This window comes from Triturus cristatus, chromosome 6, assembly GCF_964204655.1.
Source record: "Triturus cristatus chromosome 6, aTriCri1.1, whole genome shotgun sequence".
NCBI lineage: Eukaryota > Metazoa > Chordata > Amphibia > Caudata > Salamandridae > Triturus > Triturus cristatus.
This window is the reverse complement of record NC_140589.1, coordinates 1,012,236,159-1,012,256,414: the sequence shown is the minus strand read 5'-3', so window position 1 is coordinate 1,012,256,414 and position 20,256 is coordinate 1,012,236,159. Positions and strand designations below refer to the sequence as shown.

Genomic DNA, 20,256 nt, shown 5'->3' with positions numbered 1-20,256 from the left:
AAAACTGAAAGCATTTCCTACTGAGGAGACTGCAGTAAATGAGGAAATTAGGAAACTTCATAACAAATAAGTCTCCCAAGATGGTCACCAGAGAAAAAAGAGCCCAAATGTAGCAAAAATATCACCCAGATGTAGCCCACATATAGCCCAATGACAGAAGTGTGTAAGACACTTTTTATTTTTATTTTTTCTGCAGTTTTATATGGTGCAGACTGGTCAGGTATTGGAGCGTTACATCTTAGTTGGACCCCTTATTGCATATTTTGCACGAAGTACATGAGATTGATCTTGCGAAACATTGAACTTTACGATTCTGTTAACCTGAAGTTGCTCTGAACCGGGCTTTGTAACACCCGTTTTTACCTACTGGTTTTAATTAATTCTCACTGTATTGTATTAGGAAAGAGAATTTACTGTTTTTATGTGCACTTTTATAATCTATGTTTCTAAATCAGATCGAATAAATTTTAATGAATTCTATGGCAGGACGGAGGCGAGGATTATGCATATCTTTCCTCACTTTATTTGCATAGCAGTTCAAAGAAAACATAACACAACAATCACTAAACAAAAGTCTACACAACCCATAAACCATTAGGGGGGGGTAGTCTCCAAGGCAACTATAGTCCAATCATATCACAGTCCATCGTATATAATATCGTGATGTCCCTTCCGCTTCCTCTTTCTTCACTGCTCGTCAGTTAAGTGCATGCCTTACAATCTGATGTTGTTGCTGTTTGTATAGCAGTTTCTTGTGCACGTTATTAGCATTATTGCCTTGGTATTGTTTCATATTCCCTGCGCAGCAGGCTCTTGCCCGAGAGCGTTCTCCCCCTCGCAGTTTCTCCTGCTGTGCGCTCTGCGCACGGTGAGATCCTGTCAGGCGCGTCTGGTCCGAGCGAGGCAGCTCTGTCGAGCGCTCCCGCTGGTCTTTACGCGCGTTTGGGAATCCGGTCACTCCTTTAGTGTCCGCTTAATTCCCGACCAACCCATGCCTGATTTTGACACCGCTACGCGGTGATTTCCTCACACAGCCACGTTAGTGACCAGCACCACCTGGAGGTGGTGATTGGTTTTGCGCCTCAGTCTATTCTTATAACAGCTTTGGGGAAAGCCCAGCTGTTGGAGCACCGGTGCGGAGCCTGCCTTAAGGATTTTAAGGGCATTTGTTCTGTACTCACACCCACTGCTATCATGTCTTCTCCAGAAGACCATTTTTACTCCTCCTACCAGGAAGTGGAGGAGGAATGGCCCCCCAATTTCTCTCTCCAGCAGTGGGCCAAGCCCTCTATCTGGCTATTTCTAGGGCGCTGGCTCCTCTTAGGGATCAGGTTGATAAGCTGGCAAAAAGCATCCCTGGGGTGTTCAGTGACCAAGATCTGGTGGTGGTGTGTCCCAGTAGCTCCCAGATGTGGAATAAAAGGGCCGTTAAGCATAACACGGGGCACTTGGAAAGATTTGATAAACTTACAGAGACCTTCCTCAAGAATGCATGAACGCTAAAACATGCACCCTGCCGGGGGGAGGAGGAGTCCGGAGAAAATTGCGACACTGTCACCACTATTGTAGACCCCGACGGCAGTTTTCCCTTAGAGGGAGAGGGTGTATCGGAGGACGATTTCTCCTCCGATGAGGATAAGGACTCGGGCGTCCCTGGCATCCAGAGTCCCACTCCTCTCAGTCCCGGGTTGGGGACGGGGTCTACTCGGACATGTTTGAGCCTACCCAAATTTACCATCCTAGGTCGGCGGAGTGGACCCCTAACACCAAAGTGGCAGAGTATGCGGTGGGAAAAATCCATCAACCCCTTGAAAGGGAGGTCAGGAATAGGATGAGGGGAGAATACCCCAGGCCCTCACTGAAGGGGAAGGTGGCACACACGCCTGAAATTGATAAGAAACGATGTACCTTTTTCTCCAAGTATATGAGGGATTCCAAGAAAGGAATTGATAGGTCTTGGACGTGGTAGGGCCCTTGACCCAAATTATTCAATTGGCGGAGCGTTCAAAAGAGTCAGAATCTCCTTTGTCCACGGATATTGTGGCTGGACGGGTGCACTACCCTAAACCCTAAAACACTACCACAGCACAACACCCTACACTACCCAAACATAACTGCACTACCCTAAACCCTAAAACACTACCACCAGCACAACTCCCTACACTACCCAAACACCACTGCACTACCCTAAACCCTAAATCTACCCCCAGCACGACCCCCTTCACTACACAAACACCACTGCACTGCCTTAAAACATAAAACATACCCCAGCACGACCCCTTCACTACACAAACACCACTGCACTACCCTGAACACTAAATCTACCCCAGCATAACCCCTACACTACACAAACACCATTGCACTACCCTAAACCCTAAAACACTACCACCAGCACAACCCCCTTCACTACCTAAACACAACTGCACTACCCTAAACCCTAAAACACTACCCCCAGCACGACCCCTTCACTACCCAAACACCACTGCACGACCCTAAACCCTAAAACACAACCCCCTACACTACACAAACACCACTGCACTACCCTAAACCCTAAAATACTAGAACCCAGCATGACCCCCTACAGTACACAAACACCACTGCACTACCCTAAACCCTAAAACACTACACCCTACACTACACAAACACCACTGCACTACCCTAAACCCTAAAACACTACCCCCAGCACTACCCCCTACACTTCACAAACACCACTGCACTACCATAAACCCTAAAACACTACCCCAGCACAACCCCCTACACTACACAAACACCGCTGCACTACCCTCTACCCTAAAACACTACCCCCAGCATGACTCCCTACACTACCCAAACACCACCCCACCGGTGCACACAACTGGGCATCCCACCTTGAGTGCCATCTGCAGGGCCTCTGCCCTCAGATCACTGGTTTCGGTTTCTGGAGTGGCAACATAAACAGTTGCTCCCAAAGGACTAGCCTGAACACATAGGTGAATATCCCCTGCACCAGCATTCCACGGAAATTCTTTCCTAGCTCTCCCACGTTGACGAGGACGTCATAATAGCACAGCTCCACTCGCAACACCGTATGACGTCATTGGAGCCATAAGAGGACCTCGTCGGCGTGATGACGTCAGTTCCACCCATTTTTACTGTGCCACCGAGGCAAACAGGCGGACCGAGGCATTTTCACATGTATACATAGTATAATAAATATATATATATTCACTGAAAAAACCATAGGTTTCAGGCATGTTATAGTTAGAAATTAGCATTATAAAAAACCTTAGAAATTCACTGAAAAAACCATAGGTTTCAGGGGCATTATAGTTAGTTGGAGATTTCACTCGTACAAAACCATAGAAATTCCCCTGTTATAGTTAGTTCCGCTAACTATAACTTGCACGACCGCAATGCACTGCTGATGACGTCACATATTACATCACTCATGACATGGTCAGTGACATCACTGATGACATCACTGATGACATCTCAAATGACATCACTGATGACATCATCCAGTGAATGTGTGTTTTTCTGAAAATTAAATATGTTTTATATATATATATATATATCTCAATGTCGATGAAAGAATAAATGGGTATATAAGTGTCTAAATGGATGATTTATTTTATTGATTGTATAACTGACTGATTAAGTGTATCTTAGTGAATACATGGATTAGTGAGTAATGTTTAAATATGTAAATATCTGTATCAATCTCTCACTTTGTGTATAAGTGGCTGCATGGGTTGGTGAGTAGCTACATGAGTGTCTATATAGGTTATTAGTTGGTTTTTTGAGTATCAGTATGAGTGTCTGAGTGTCTGTATGGTTCGGTGGGGGTATTACGTAGTGCATAGGTGCATGAATGAGTGACTCACTGTTTGTATGTGTTGAAGACAGCATGTGTGCAGGACTGTATGGGTGGATGAGTGTGTGCATGGGTGTGTTAGTGAGTGAATGACTGTCTCAATAGTGTCTTTATGAGTAACTACATATGTTTTAAACTAGTTTATGTGACTATTGGTGTATATAAGTGAGTTTATGTGAGAGTGAGAGATTGAAAGTGTTCCTGTACAAATAAGTAGGTGTTTCTATAAGTGATTGTTTAAGAGAGTAAGTATGTGTAAGTTTCTGTAGAGGTAAGTGTGGTAGTGTGTGTATAACTGTATATGCAAGTAAATGGATGTTTGATACTTTGTTTGCATGTGTGACTTTGTGTGTGAGTAACTCTATGGATGAGTGGCAGTGTGTAACAGGATGTATAGGTGTATGAGTACATATGATGAGTGAGTACATGTATGAGTGACTGTATAGGTACTGTTGGTGAAGGAGTGGATGTGTGTGTAGATCTTGGAATTACTGAATAGGTGTGTTGTAACTGGTATTGGTATGCCCATTGTTTTGAAAATGTTAGTTTGTATTTTTGAGTGTGTGTATCAAAGGTTATATTAGGGTGAGAGGAGGTCTGCCACTCACAATCACAAGGATGATATCATCAGTGATGTCATTTGAGAGGTCATCAGTGATGTCATGAGTGATGTCACTGACCATGTCATGAGTGATGTAATATGTGATATCATCAGCAGTGCATTGCGGGCGGGCGAGTTATAGTTAGCTGAACTAACTATAACGGGGGAATTTCTATGGTTTTGTACGAGTGAAATGTCCAACTAACTATAAAGCCCCTGAAACCTATGGTTTTTTCAGTCCTTGCCCTGAGCGTAAGCCACCCAGAGGCAGCCAACACTCCTGCAGGCAGCCAATCCCACGATGCACAGAGCCTTTCGCCACATAATTACAGCCAGGACCTGCGTTCAACTCGCTGCAAGCAGCCACCCAGAGGCAGCCACCACCATGCTGTGCACTGCCTTTGGTTGTGCATGGTGTGGGGTTAGAATTGCAGCTAGGCCCTGCTCCCAACTCCCTGGAGACAGCTGACCCCATGCTGTGCGCATCCTTTGGCTGTGCCCAGCAGGGAGGTGGCCACAGGGTTTGGCCTTCTGCCAGGGCCTGTGCCCAAACCCCTAGCAGGCTGCAAACCCCAGACCGTGCACAGCCTTTGGCAAGCCGAGCATGGGATTCGCCTTCGGGCCTCAGGCACCCTATCCGCCGGGGCAAGAAAATATATATTAAGGGAAGGAGGCATTCAGCTCCCTCCCCAACCCTTAATTCGCCCTGGGGGTGCCATCCCCCAGGTCCAGTTTTAAGAAAAAGGGGAGGGGCGTGAGGCCCACCTTTCTGAGCCTTTGTAGGCCTTGCGAACCTCATCCCTGCAGCCGAGTACCCTAATTTGGCCCCATGGTTCACATCCCCTGGTGCCAAAATGTAATTAAAGGGGGGAGGGGTATGCACCCCCCTCTCTGAGCCTATTTGGATTCCGGGGACTCCATTCCCTAGGGCCAAATCTAATAAAAATAGGGGAAGAGCAGCCTGCATCCTCCTCTCCCTGACTCTAATTAGACCCCGGAGACCCCATTGCCTGGGGCCAAAATTTAAATAAAAGGGCTACCCAACTGGAATTCTTTCTACAGGTTAATTAGTGAGTGCTACCTAGTTGGTTGAATGTGTAGTGCATACTCTACACTACAGCTGTGTATAAGACCACAAGGTATTGCCTCCAGTGACCTTGTGTACATGTAATTTTCGCAATGTGATTGTTACTCAAGCGTATATATACAGAAATCAGTGACAAAATTAATCCTCGAATAGAGAAGGCTACAAAACTACAAACAACCAGTTGAATCTCCACCTTTTCATTGTATGGAGTAAGTGCTTCTTTGTTTGGTAGAAATGTCCTCATAGTCCTCTGCATTAAGAGCGCGCCTTCAAAATTGGCAGGAATGCACTTGGGTCACTTTGGTAAGTTGAGCTCTTCATCAGCCTCAAAAATGGCAGAACCACTGTTGCATATTAGTAAAGTGGAAGGGCCAGGACTAAATGGGCCAAACTCACCATCAAAAACAGTGAGAAATGCCCTCGGGTTACTTTGGTAAGTTGAGCTGTCCATTAGCCTGGAATATGGCCTGGAATATGGCGGGAGCATCTTTGCATACTACTAACGTAAAAGGGGTGGGCAAAATTTGGCACCTTTGCATACTCAGCCCCAGCCCCAGCCGGCTCCCCACATGCTGCAGGAGCCAGCATTGCTCCAGCCAGGAGGGAGCAGCTATTTATGCTTCCAGGCAGGAACAATCTATTGATCTGTATACCTGCCCGCAACAGTGCGGGCAGGGAAACAAATTTGTAGACTGTTCCCAGCCAGCAGGAACATTTTTTAAAGCTCTGACTCGCTGGAAACAGACTTTGTGTTAGCTCCCATTTGTTGGGAAATTCAGAAATGCTCCTGCCAGATGGGGTCATACACAAGTTTCCCTGCCCACGCCGGGCCGGGCAGGTAAACCATTGTGTCCTAGGGGTGAGCTCCCTGGGACACACCATATGAGCCGGCCCCAGGGGATAGGGTCCCCGGGGCTACTGAAGGCTCAGGGAGGGGGGCCGTGTGCTCCGTACCCTTAATTAAACCATGGGGAATGGGGTCCCATGGTCTTTGAAGGCTCATGGGGGGGGCTGCACTGCCCCCTTCCTCTTTTTTTAACAATAATAGTTCAGGGAGGAATGCGGCTCCCGGAGTGGGCTCCATGTGGCCTATAATGTCTCAGGGAGTGCCCCCTGTCCCTTAATTGCAGAATGCAGCCCATGGCCACCATCTTGTTTTTTAGTTTTTTGCTGCGATCCCACGGGAGTCCCTTGGGATCACTGCAAAAACGGCTGATATTTTTGCATTTTGGCCACAGGAGGGGTTCTTCTAGGTCCTCCCCATGGGGCCTTGGGGGCCAATGTATTCCTACCCTGCTCCCTTATGTTTTTTTTTACTTCAGGACAGGGGATTAAGTCCCTGAGTCCTCTAATCACTGCCTGCATCATTTTTTCATGTTGCTTGCAGCCAATCAGAGCACTTTCTCCCGCAGGATTCAGACTCCTGCAGGAGCAGGATGGCCCAAGGTAAGAAAAAGCACTCTGGGCCAATCAGAATGCTCTAATTTAGAAATTGCCTCTCCTGGTAAAGTCTTGAGAGACTCTCAAGGACCCAACTATCCAGATATGCAATTATTTTTTTCTTTATTTCTCAAAAACTACGAAACAGATTTACACCCAATCACAAAAAGCACAATCTGCAGACCAAGATCTAGCTTCTTGCTAAATTTGTTGTAATTACATTCATATTTTTTCCTGCAGCCCTGCCTTAAGAAGTCTATGGAAAATGAATGGGGAGTTTGTGTTTTGGGGTCCCCCTTTTATAAGCCCCTGCTTGACAGATCACCCTACAAAATTCCACGTGCAAACTAGGCAAAAAAAAGTGCTTATGTGGAAAGTTTTGTAAAGATTCATCAAACAGTGCTAAAGTTAGAAGCAAAACAAAAAGGCTTTTCCCATGGAAATGCCGACCTAACTTTAACTACCCAGTGGGAAAGGTTTAACCATGAATCTAAAACTTTTTTCCAGATTATACTAAAAGGCTACTCAGGTCTGGGTGAAAATCTGTAGCACTTTATTGGCTAAACTGTAAAAAAAAGATGCAGCGCTTTATATAACAAAGTGTTGATGATGGTAAAGACTGTGCTTGTGCAAAATGTGACATTTTACTGTGACGCTAAGCATTGCACCACAGAGAAACAGCCGAGTTTTGCATTACAGTGGTACTTGTCGTGCACAAATGTGTACATGATGACAACGGGAAGAGGATACAAGCGTAAATTGTGGAATTTCACAGAAATTGCACTTTAAATTTACAAATATCACACAATTTCCACTTATGCATTCTTTGCTGCTAGTTACGTTTTGCACTAGGTTGCTAGGCAAGATTTTCTCTCTGGAATTAATCTAAAGAATTAATTCAAAGGTAAAATGCCATAAGTGTCAAAGTTAAATTGCCTTGGAACAATTTTAATGTGTGGCAAATATATTGCTGTAATACATAAATAAACCAGGATACATTAATTACCTGCTACTAATCCTTATAAACTTAACACCGTTGTTTTATATGATATCCTTCCGATGTTATATGTCCCCAAATGTGTAAAGTTTTGACATAGTTAGGTGGCAAATAAAAAGTGGCGTAGTAAGAGTTACATAGGCTCAAATGCAAAAAGGAACAATGCCCACCACCCTTGGCCCTGGTTGGGCAGTAAATAGGAAGGACTTGTTTCACAGCATTTTCCTGGTTGTTTCTCCTGTCTTGAGGTAATTACCACCGAAGTATTGAATGGTATGAGGATGCTGGAAGTAGCAGTGCTTAATTTGAGCCAGTGGTTTCCTGTGGTCGCCACCGGCACTTGATTGTCAACACCAGCACTTATTAGGGTTGCCACATGGTGGCGCTGTTAGTAGCATTTGGAGATGAGCAGAACAACAGTTATTTATTGATTCATTAAACAATAAAAACAACAATTTACTGCCACCCATGCCATTCTAATAGTTTTGAGGGCCTTGAATTGTCTGATTTGTCATGCTTACACACAGGTACTGTCATTGGCAGCACTGGCACGGGCATTGAGCGGTGCAAGCTGCAGTGGCCTCCTGATGAGGGCCCTGGCACCTACTCTTTTTTTTTTTTACAAATCAAGTTTAAGAATAATTACGATTACCAGTAAGTAGCCAGAAACATTTCCCCTTAAGAGACAGCCATATCTAGAGCCAACCAGGTAGCCGCATTCAGAAATGTAAGTGGTATCAATTCCAATGCATTACCTCAAGTTGTTTTGTTATGTTGTTGGCGTTCCACACATAAAGCCTTTCTATTTCTAAAAATGTTGTATGTGTCTGATCTTTGTGACAAGTCTTTTAAGGGAGTATTAGGCAGTGGGCTACAGAGTCCTTCACTTTTCTCAATCAACCTAGATGGTCTAACCCTTCAGTAAATTATATGTACATTAAAATACAACTTTTGCTGCACCGCCTGTCACGCACAGTCATCTCTAAATAAAATAAAAAGTCTACAAGAATTAGATTATCGGATTCCATACCTCATAAAGTGACAGATTTTCAGACGAAGGTCGCTACAGTTTTCCCCGCTGGCATTCTGATAAGTGTAAAGTGTTAAGAAAAATGTATATTTTTTTATAACAAGTTCTCGCTGGAGTTTACCTGTTGTATTTGTCGTTTTTGTGCCATTTGTGTTACACAGAAGATTTAACTTTGTATGCAAACAGTTTTGTTGTTGAGAAATATGTAAATCAGGTGTTTTATGTAGTTTATGACATAAAACTCTGCTTCCGCGGAGTTAACATTTTTGGTCCCCATGTATTCCAAACATTTTCAAACCAGTTAGTGCACTCTCCACAGTTGGGCCCCAAAATGTTGCAAACAGAATAGAAGCCTGCAGGAATAGTCACCTGATGTTGAAGCCTGCAGCTGTCCAAGCATACTACTCAGAATGTTGGAAATACCTAAAATCATCAAAATGTGTTCAGGCTGAGATTAAATCTTTCCCCCGCAACTTTTATGTTTTTATTGGTGAAAAGGACCACTGATTTAACCATTGCAACTTATGTTTCAAGAACAAATCTGGCAACCTTTGAAATGCCTGTGTCAATTACAGTAAAACTACTGTGATCACTAGCATTTGCTCCTTAAATACACTGGCCATGCAAAGATCACGCCCTCTTGAACGACTCTCTAAGGGGCATATCAGCAACACCCGGCGATAATTATCGCTCAGCGCTCTTAGCGTGAGGATAATTATCGTCGGGTAACGTGGATTTTTATCGCTGAGATAGCGTGCTATTAGCAACGCTTATCTCCTCAGCGATAAAAATCCTCACGCTAACAGCCTAACGTGAGATTATTGCTGGAAACCCAGTGATAATATCACATAGTGTGGCGTTAGCTTGCTGACAGGGACTCACAAACTTAGCCATGATATCCACCTTCCATAGGATATCATGGCTAAGTCAGTCTTGAAGCAGGCGTAAGGAAAGTAGCGATAACAGGGGTTATCGCACTTTTTCTGCCGCTATGCTTCATAGCGTGGGTCTTGATGATAGGAGAAATGTCGCTTAGCGACATTTCTCCTGTCATGTTAGGTCAGGAACGCCCACTTTGCATCTCATTAGAGATGCAAAGCTGGACGTTAGGAATCCCCACGCTAAAGCTAGGTTTCACGCGTTAGCGAGGCCTTGCTAATTAGGCGATAAAATTATCGCCGCTTTTCGGCCGAAAACGGCCGCAAAAGCGGCGCTAATTTTTTATCGCCAGCTTGTAAATATGCCCCGAAATATTTCTATTCAACTGAAAGATTTGTGATCTGAGATTAGATGTCAGGGCATCGTAACTGCCTTTGAATCGCCTGAGGATAGCATGAGAGGCATCATGCCCAGCAGACATGTTGACTTCATCCGAGCTAAAAATATTTACAGGCATAAAACAGAACATGAGCGAAAACATTGTTGTAATAAAATCTATTACAAAGAGCTCAAGCTCTTCGGGCCTGTTTTCCGCACTGTGTGGGGGCATCGTGACATTAACCAATCGAATGTGGCCTAATGCTTTAATAAACACTTTCATGGTATTCGAGATATTTCATATCGAGCAGCTAAAGAACTAAAGTTCACAAGGTGCAAAAGGATATATGAAGAGAAGTTTGCTTGCAAGTTCACTGGAAGACAGATACCATCTGTGCATTAGCAGGACTATTCTTGGCAACTGGCTGCTGCCTAATTTCCCCTTGTGATCTGTGAAAAACAGATAAAAAAACAGCCTGTAAATAAACAGCTGGGGAAGAATTTACTCATTGTTCTGGGGGGACTCAATAGAAAACCAGAAATCGTCATTGATATTCACACATGTGTATGTGAAAAACATTTTTTAAGCTACAGTACATAACACACCCGGAATTTGTTAAATCGTTCAAATAAAAACCGATACTGACGTGTCCAGAATTGATCATGCACGATAACTATAATTTATTACGAGTTTTGCCCTAAAATGTGGCATTAAAAGTGTTGACACACATTTCATATGTTTCCGTCACACATGTCATAGGTTTGCGGCATCATCATAGTGATGGCCAAAATATTGGTCACGGGCTAAGCAAATCTGGAGATGGCAAAAAATGCCTCGTACAAGGAAGATGACAGACCGTTAAAACTTTTGCACAGCTATTCTTCAAAGAGTGCACCAGAAAATTAAGTACATTTCCTGATAATATAGAAGTCCATCATTTATCCATCCATAACACAGAACACCCTGCAAAAAAATGAGGATCATTAGAAATGGTCTCATGTTACAATGAAGTCCTTCATGTCATTCACTAAAAACAATGTGTCACTCCTCACAATTGACTTTAAGGAACTGCAGACTATCAATAATCTTAACATCAGCTATGTGGGCGCGGGGAACCCCTTAACCTTTTACACCCAAAATATTATCTCAACTGTACATCCACAGATCAATGAACCGGAGACATTGTTAATGAAACCTCAATTTCATGAAGCAATGTGTCCCCCAGATAAGGCACCTCACAATAAATCAAAAATACAGTCAAAGTAAGGACAGATTCAATACCTGAGGTGTAGAACAGGAATACATAGTAAGGATTTATTACAACAATTCAAAAGGTGCAGTACTAGAATCATAAAAGCAAATGTATAAAGGCACTGACCTGAATACTCCCAGTCAATAGAATATAATAAATAAAATACAAAATTAGAATATTTCCAAGTCTCAAACGAGCAGCAAAACCAATAGAGAAATGGCCAGCATCCCTAGTAGTACAGGAAAGTCTTCAGGAAAGTTTTGCCTCACCCCAAAAACGAAGGGTTTATATATCAATTTCGTGCAAAAAAAAAATCAATTTCTGCTAAAACATTATGGTGTGAGCAAAAGAATGACATCATCTTAGCAAATTAAAGCACAGTTTCTAAAAAATTCATATTGCTTTAGCATCTAAGCACTATCCCTTTATATGAATACAGATTCTACCCACTGTCTGCTAACGTCATCCGTAGATGGAAGGTCAAACTTGTCATGTGAACAACAACAGCAAACTATTATGGGGTACAGGAGCTAGCAGAGGGCTTTCACAAAAGAAACATTATTGTGACTATGCTGGAAAGTTTTCTTCAAAAACAGTAAACACAACGTCAATGGAAATAAACAAACATGACTGCTTGATTGAGTGCTGCAGAAATAATCAACAGTAAACCTGCAGAAGGAGACATCCATTTTGAACAGATGGTGTCAGGGCCTAAATTGAGGCCTAGTTAGTGCAAGACTGAAGATCACACTTTTATATGTCATAGCAAAATTGTTTCAAATGCATTAGCACTAAATCTGTGTTTACATGTGAATTAGAGAGTAAATTCACATTCTGCCCGTTTTTAATAATAAACAAAAATGTAAAATGCAAAGAAACTTCAACAACCCCCAAATATTCTATAATAACTAAAACCTCACCATTAATCTAACAGTTATAACACAGTCTGCATCACTTTCTGCTTCATATGATTCGATTCATACAACAGCTTCGGTTGATTATAAACTCAATCTCTGCCATCCTCTGTCTCAATGTCATCTCATTATTTCTTTGACAAATCTCTTTTTGCCTTACACCAACAATTTAGAAACATAATTTCTGAGAATTTGAATAAGAGAAACATGAAAATTGCACAAATCAACACAATAATTACAGGGGTTCTCAGCCACCTAAACATACCACTTCGCAAACTATTGATCCATTCACCAACCTTACGAAACCCCTTTCCTGTCATAATAACCAAGGAACCTTCTGCTTTTCACAAGCCATGCTCTTCTAAAGCTTGGAGGTCAAGAGATATATTAGTGATATTATTGGAATTGCTATTAATAACCCTACTGTTCTCGGGAATGAGGGTACAGCAGTGTCTCACCTTCAGAACCATGGAAACGCTACCCTCCTTCATGAAAAAGATATCTAGCGCTAAGTGGTTATGCATAATGATTGTGAGCATAGCTATTATCTCAGAGTTAATGTGTGTTAGGGTTTCAGCAGTATTAGGAGTAAGCCGGTCCACAAGCTTAGATAATCTTTTAATTTTCAAATCATACACAGCAACTTCTATATATGGAATCATAGCTTCTAAAATATCTAATACTATTTGCCCCAACCCACACATGGCTCTTTTCAAACCAACAGCATCAATTGAATTTTAATATGAAGTTGAATTTCTAGAGCGCACAAATGCCCTACGGTGTCTTGGCGCTAGCATTCATCTAGTTATGATGTTGCTGTATTCAGGGGAAGAACTAATACAAAAGGGAAAACAGCAGAGATATCAGTTTCTTGCTGATATTCAACAGGTTGGCCTGACATTTAAGGTTCATAGGCATTTTGTTCCAGAGCTGACAGGTTAGGTGAACAAAGCTTTTACTGCCCCAAAAAGCTTTATTGATTTTGGCACTGCTGAGCACAACAGTCTACTCAGAGTATTCCATACTCTTTTCCTTCTCAAATAATCTGGTCCGTTACCATACAGGACTTTATGTGCCAAGCATAAAGAATTAAAGGCCACCATTTTTTTAATTGGGAGCCAATGGAGCTCCATCAGGGCACCTGAGACAGATTTCAATTTAGCCAGCTTTTTCAAAAGGTGGCCAGCTGCATTCTTCAATATCTGAAGCTTAATTCGAGACATTGAGAGATAACTAGATAAAGGGTGTTGCAATAATCCAGTCTGGATAACACCAGTGCAATGACTACCAATTTTTTCTTGTCAAAGGGAAAACAGTATAACCTTCCTCAACGTTCTCAACAGAAAGAAACAAGGTGATCTACTATTCTGATCCTTGATGGACAATTTAGCATCAAAAATTACCCTGAGGCTCTTGACTTTGGATACTGTTGGAGGGGGGAACGTAAGGTCTGTAGCCACCAGACTTGATTTCAAAATAACGTATCCTTTCCAAAGAAGAGGACCTCTGTTTTTTCTGAGATAAGCTTTAAGCATTCATTCATTTATTCCATTCACATGATACTCTAAGAAATACTAAGGCTAAATAGCAAGAACCCAACCAATTGCGAGCTAGGTTGAAATACGTAGTCTTACCACACACAAAATAGATTCCTCTCAGAATTGGTTCTACACCAATCAGAAAATCACCACTAACAACATAACTTCTTTCACACTCACCCACAAATTTTGTTGACCTCACTTCTGTAGATTTGTGGTGCACCACCCACAATTCTCCCTTTCTCTCATGCTGCATTGTCAATCTTGAATGCATATTTAAAAACCCAAATCTTTCTTCAATATCAATTTGCTCTCCTATTTTCTGCTCATCCTTCTAATCTCTTCAAAATGTTCACTCTCCTCCCATTGTATTCCATAACAAATGCAAGCTCCTCTTTACTAAAACTACACACATACTTCTGTTTAATCTTTTCAGTGTTATGGTTAGGTTGTTCAACTGTATTTAAATATTGACCATAGGTTATTCTATTCCTACATGTTTCTCAAACAGAAACTCCTGTTTATTAAATATATCTCTAAACGCAATGCATGATAGTCCACATGAAACATAGCTGTACATAAGTTATGCCCTTACCTTCGGAAGTAGGAAGAAAAGTACACACCATGCAATTTGTAACCCCCCATAATGTCAATGTATTCACACAACATGTTTATATAAATATAACTACTAAATTCACTTACTAAACTATTCATTTGTGTCTGTGTGTTAGGTTCAACCCCACTTTGTACGGTAGTTAGTCAAACCTCTGTGGAGAAATAATGCAAAACAGTAGACCAACTAAGACTACTAATATCAATATTCAGGAGATCAAGCTAACATTTTTACAGCATCTGCTGCAGACCATCTCAATTGAGATCAAAACCAAAATCAAAAGGGATGTGGAACACCAAAAAACCAATAAAACAATAATAGATCATCTTATCTTCTTCTTTTAAACATTAATCAAAACTCAACTTCAAAGTTAAACTCTCTTTTTTCAGTCCATACTCTCAATCTCCAAGCTTTATTTCTTCATGTGGTTTCTTTGCAAAGGTCATAGTTATTTCACTGCTGTCAGGATTCTCAAAAGTTCAAGATGGCTCTTCTTCTTCCAACTCATTTCCAGAGATAAATTGGCAACAGTTTATTGGACTATAGATTTCTGTATCTAGCTCTTCTTCTTCTTCAGACACATATGCAAGAGACGCCCATTCAGGTGAAGTGTACTTTCTGTTTGGAATTCTATTTCTTGCTGGTCTTTTAGCAACAGGCAATTTATTCTCACTGTTGATTTCAACTACGTCTGGTTCTTCCTTGATCTCTTATAACCTTTCATTATGGATGCGCTTTCTCTTTCAGGCTCTTTTCACTGCCTTGGGAGTTTCAGTTCTTGCATCTTCCATTGTGACTACTGCTGAATCTTCGTCACTCAATGATGAACTTGTGCTTCGATCAGCATTAGCAACTAAACTTACAGTGTACCACTTTTACCCTCTGGGAATTCTCAAGACTGGAATGTTCCACTTGAGCCATTCAGTGGATGAATCAGTGACTAGTACTTCTTGCTGTCACTCATGCCTTTGCAGCAGGTCTTCAATATGATCCACAATTTAAAACTGGATACCACTGGTACCTTCACCCGGATCTTCACCTTCACTTTCATTAACTTCACCAGTTTCAAAAAATATCCTACCGCCCTCAGGAACCACGCTGTGAACTTAAGCTTTACTTTTTCATCCGCTACCTTCACTCTTCTTATGTGAGCAGCGTGAATCCACTGAGGGACTCGGGCACACTTCACAGCAGTGTTAATCACAAGTACAACCTGGTAAGGACCCTTCCAAACGTGTTCCAGGCAGGTTTTATCAACATGTTTCTTTACGAGGATCCAGTCACCTGGCTGCAATGGATGAAACTGAGTTTCTTTTGACTATGCTGTTGCCAAAATTCACCTGATGAGGTGCAAATGTTACCACATCAGCCAGACCTTTGCAGTAATCTAGAATAATGTAATCAGTTATTGAAACAAGTGAAGCTAAAGAAATGTAGTTCAATTTCCTAGTGCTGTTCTGCTCATTAGCACTTCATGGGGGAGAGACCAGTCTTTTTGTCAGCAGTGCTTCTAATGCTCATCAGAACAAGAGCATCTGGCCATTTCAGACTAATGGATGTGCGTATTGTAGCCACTTTATTTTTAATGGCTCCAGTCATCTTCTCCACTAAACCAGAATACTGAGGATGATATCTATATGGAACCTATGATTAATCCGGAGAGCTGTACAGATCAAGTTAAGAGTCTCATTTTTAAAATGAGTCCCTCAGTCTGTCTTGATAGAGATTGTTAGGCATATTTCAAAAGGAACATCTGCTATAACATGGTTAACAATCTGCTTACTGCTGATGCCTACAACCTGGACTTCTCTTCCTTAGAGGGGTGCGTTTAGAACCTCCACAGATCTAACCAGAGTGGTAGCACCAGTGTATATCAGAAACAATATGGAGTGGGTATTCGCCTCATCATCTACGTAAGGGTCATTATTTAGAATCAATGGATTCTGCTGGTACCCTGAACTGTAAGACATTTTTTTCCTCATGCTTAGCTGCAGCAGTGGTGCTACAGGCACATTCATATGAAATTGCCTTTGATTTTGCACAGGAGCTGGGGTCACTGACTGGGTCTGCATCTGATTCACATTTCACTGCATCTAGGGAACAAAATCAATCTGTATTTGGTCTTGATGCTGTCTACACTAGTGCTTCCAGTGCCACAGAAAAAAAAGCAGAGCTCTTCAGAAAATTAATATTTGCATTTACACCACAATTATTCATAACTCCTTTACCATGACGTTATATCTGCATCGTCTCATTTCCCATTCTTACACATTGAATGAGATGTACTCTATTAGCTCCTGAAATATCAGGCGGCATAAAATACAAATCAGAACCCATCATCTATATCCTGCCACTTTTCTGAACTGGATTTGTGTTGGCAGTCATCAACTTCTCTTAATTTTTTTTCTGTGTCGTGTGAAACCAATCACTATTGCACATATGTAAGGAAATACCTCTTTTTGCATGATCACCCCTACAGTTTTGGACTGTTGCTGCGGTCTTTTTGACAATTTCTTAGCATTATTTTACCATATCGACATTTGGATGAGGAGCGGGTGTTATATGCCTCAGTGTACCCCAATCTAGGTCTAAGTAGCTACACAACTTTGCACCTACATTTGTCCTACCTTGCTCTGCATAACAGTTCTAGCACTGACCTTTTACCCAGTTATGTGCTGAATAAATGTTGATCGGTTTCCTTGAAACTAGCCTCATTTACTATGCATGAGTATTCTTAGAAAAGTCCATGCACATGGTGTACATAACAGGATTAACATACTCTGTGTAAAAGTCATGGTCATCTTCCTCCTAGGGCGAAAGAACTACTTTGCATAATTGCAAGTATTGATTTAGGCTCATTTACATAATTGTACTCACAACATATTGATTGTGTTGGGAACCCTGAGGCTATCTTTATGGTATAAAAGAACCATACAAACACTAGATAGACAGAGGAGAAGCTTCCATGCTGACACAAGATGCTGAGGTCCCTGCCAGCAGAAACTAAAACACGCAGCGGTCTGACATCCCTTTCAGGGTGTCCAACTCGAGACCAAGACGGGGTCCTTTGTTCTCTCCCATCAGTTAATGGGGTTCGCTCTTTCCTAGGGGATTCTTGGTTTTCCACCCACATACATGCTAGGGACACGTATGTACACTTAGGTAGGGTTTGCATCGTAGGAGTACACTTGAGTACTGTCATGCATATATATGCCTGCATATAGTCACTGTTTTAGCACCATGTTAGAATTCTACCTTTTATTTACTCTGTTGGTTCTTGTAATCTCATTATACATTTATTTCTGTCTAAGGGTTGTCGCTGCAAATTTTTTTATACTAGAATGACGCTGGTTCAATAAAAGCTTATTGAACGTTTATTCTGTGTATCTGTTTGAGACTAAGTGAGCACAATTGACTGAGTGAAAAGCACTGCACTGTTTCCACGATCCCTGCAGGATCAAGGGTTGTCATGTTCAATAGTTGTCAAAAACTATTCGCTCCTTGTTAAGGTTAAGGGGCTTATGGTGGCACTGTGAGCTAGCTGGTCTAAAAGCTAACCTATCTTTTCGGGGTGTCTAGAATCAGTCTAGCCCCAATCCCTTAGTTTATGTTGTCTAAACGCGCAAAGCCAATGTATTTTAGGAACTACACAACACTTCAAGGTATCAAAAATAATTGTGGCATTAGACCCGATTTGATGCCCAAGTCGAATTTAATGTCACTTTTAAAGAAAGACAAATTTTAGAAAGTTGCCACTCTTTTGTCCAGTTTGTTCAGGAGCCTCTCATGGTTTCTGGCTACCAGATAGCCTTCTGTCCTCCAGTGGAGGAGTGTGAATGAGTCCAACGCTCAGGAACAATAGTAGCCTGCTACAGAGGTAGGGATTGCCTCCCCTTGCAGGAAGCTTCTCAGGGAGTTGGCTCAAAAGGGGAGCTTAAAAGGTGAAGCCACATTTGGTGGGCAAATGTCAATCGCACTCCTGGAGGGCTACCCCTTTGTTCAGGTAGCCAGGCTGGCAGTGGGAACAGAGACGGGAGACCAGTGCCCAAACCAGTTTTACCTATAGTGTGGGCTACCAAGCTCCTAACATCCAAGGAAGGGTTCAGACATCTTGGGAGTGGGCAGAATAGTGTACTCTGGGATCACTAGCTAGATGCCGCACATAGTCAGAGATCGTCACAGGGCAGGAGGGATCCTGGTAGCCTATTGTCTCGTGACCACATCATCCCCCCCAAGACCCTTTCTGGGCATAAATATGGCGCCCTTGGTACCCTTAACTTCATATCGCAGTAGAACTGGAGAAAGGAGAGAAGAAGGACTGCCCTGCTAACCCCTGGACCTGGTAAATCGCTTCATCATCTGCTGTACTAGACCTGCTGCATCTTGGGCTAGCAAAGAGAGGACTCTGGCTCCTATGGCTCCTGGCTCATGGAAAAGTAACTCCTGCGCCCCAGATAAAAAAAGTCACTCGAAGGGTCATTCGTCTGACCCCCCGGACCCAGCACCAGGGCCATCAATGCTGAATAAGCCCACTCCTGCAAGTCAGTTGCCACATTCTTCGAATCACTGCTGGCCACCGCTGAGCAACCTAAGATACCGATCCTCGAAGGCCAAAAGTTGCACCTGAGTCTGCTGGACCTGGGTGTGCCAGCAGAGTCTGCTTTTCAGAGTGATTTTGTGTTTTCTTTTAACCGAACATTGTTGTAAAATTAATATAATAAAAAATTGCTGTTTTGTAATAGAGATATTGGGCAACACATCATTGATCAATATAGGTGAGTGGTTGATTTTGGTAAAATTGGGAATCATCTACAGGATATGTTGAACATAGGCATGCTTATCCATGGTAACGACTAAGACTTCATGAAGATTTATTTATGAACAATTCTTGCACACAAATATGGGCTCTTGCTTCAGTAAATAGGCTTGACAATGCATGTCAGGTCATCATCTTCAGGCAGATGTTCGCAGGAATTGAAATTGAAATGTGTGTTTCTTTAAAGACTTCATGTCCAGACTTTGGCATGGTGGAAGAATGTCTTAGCGAAGTGGGCATGGCACATCTGGTTTTGTAGGCACATCATTATATTTGTAATACAACCTCAGTAGGACCAAAAAGTGTGAATTGCCAGTAATTGCTAATGAAGCCCTTGGCATCCCCACAACCTGTGCCAGTTCAGAGAATGTTTTCAGCATGGCTAGTACCATTGATAACAGGTAGCAGAAACATTTATTAACCACAAATGGAAAAAGGGTGATTTTTTAAACACGTATTTCCATACCATTATGGCATTTGAAGTTTCTCAACCTCCCAAGGGTCCCCCTCGATGGACTAAGAGGAGCAATGGTTTCTGGCGTATAGCAGATAAGATGTGTTTTTGTGTATCCACTTAATGGTGATGATAAGTACTTGTAGTTTCGAAGGATTCGCAGGAATCAAACACATATAAAATAAACCATGCCGACCCCATTTTTTAAATTTCATCACTGAGTTGTGGTTAAAAGATCATGACCCATGTCCATTTAAATTACTTTTTTTTTTTTCAAAGTTCTTTATTGTTTTAAAACAAAAATATCCCCAACCCACCCCCCACCCCTTCTCAGACAAAATAGTTCATTGTGTTATACATACATATATATATTAAATACTAAATTCAATGTTGTTAGAGTTTT

General features: G+C 42.1%; 1 protein-coding gene across 4 annotated transcripts in view; it reads right to left on the bottom strand.

Annotated features, from left to right (window-relative positions):
• The window catches only part of RASGRP3 (RAS guanyl releasing protein 3), a 540,454-nt gene that overhangs the window by 343,490 nt on the left and 176,708 nt on the right, over nt 1-20,256 (bottom strand). For all 4 annotated transcript variants that reach the window (XM_085611793.1, XM_085611797.1, XM_085611795.1 and 1 more), the window contains 2 exons: nt 10,613-10,715; nt 9,009-9,071 (listed from right to left, as the gene is read on the bottom strand). In XM_085611793.1, the coding sequence (XP_085467919.1) occupies nt 9,009-9,071; nt 10,613-10,715 (166 nt within the window). The remainder of the gene's footprint in view (nt 1-9,008; nt 9,072-10,612; nt 10,716-20,256) is intronic.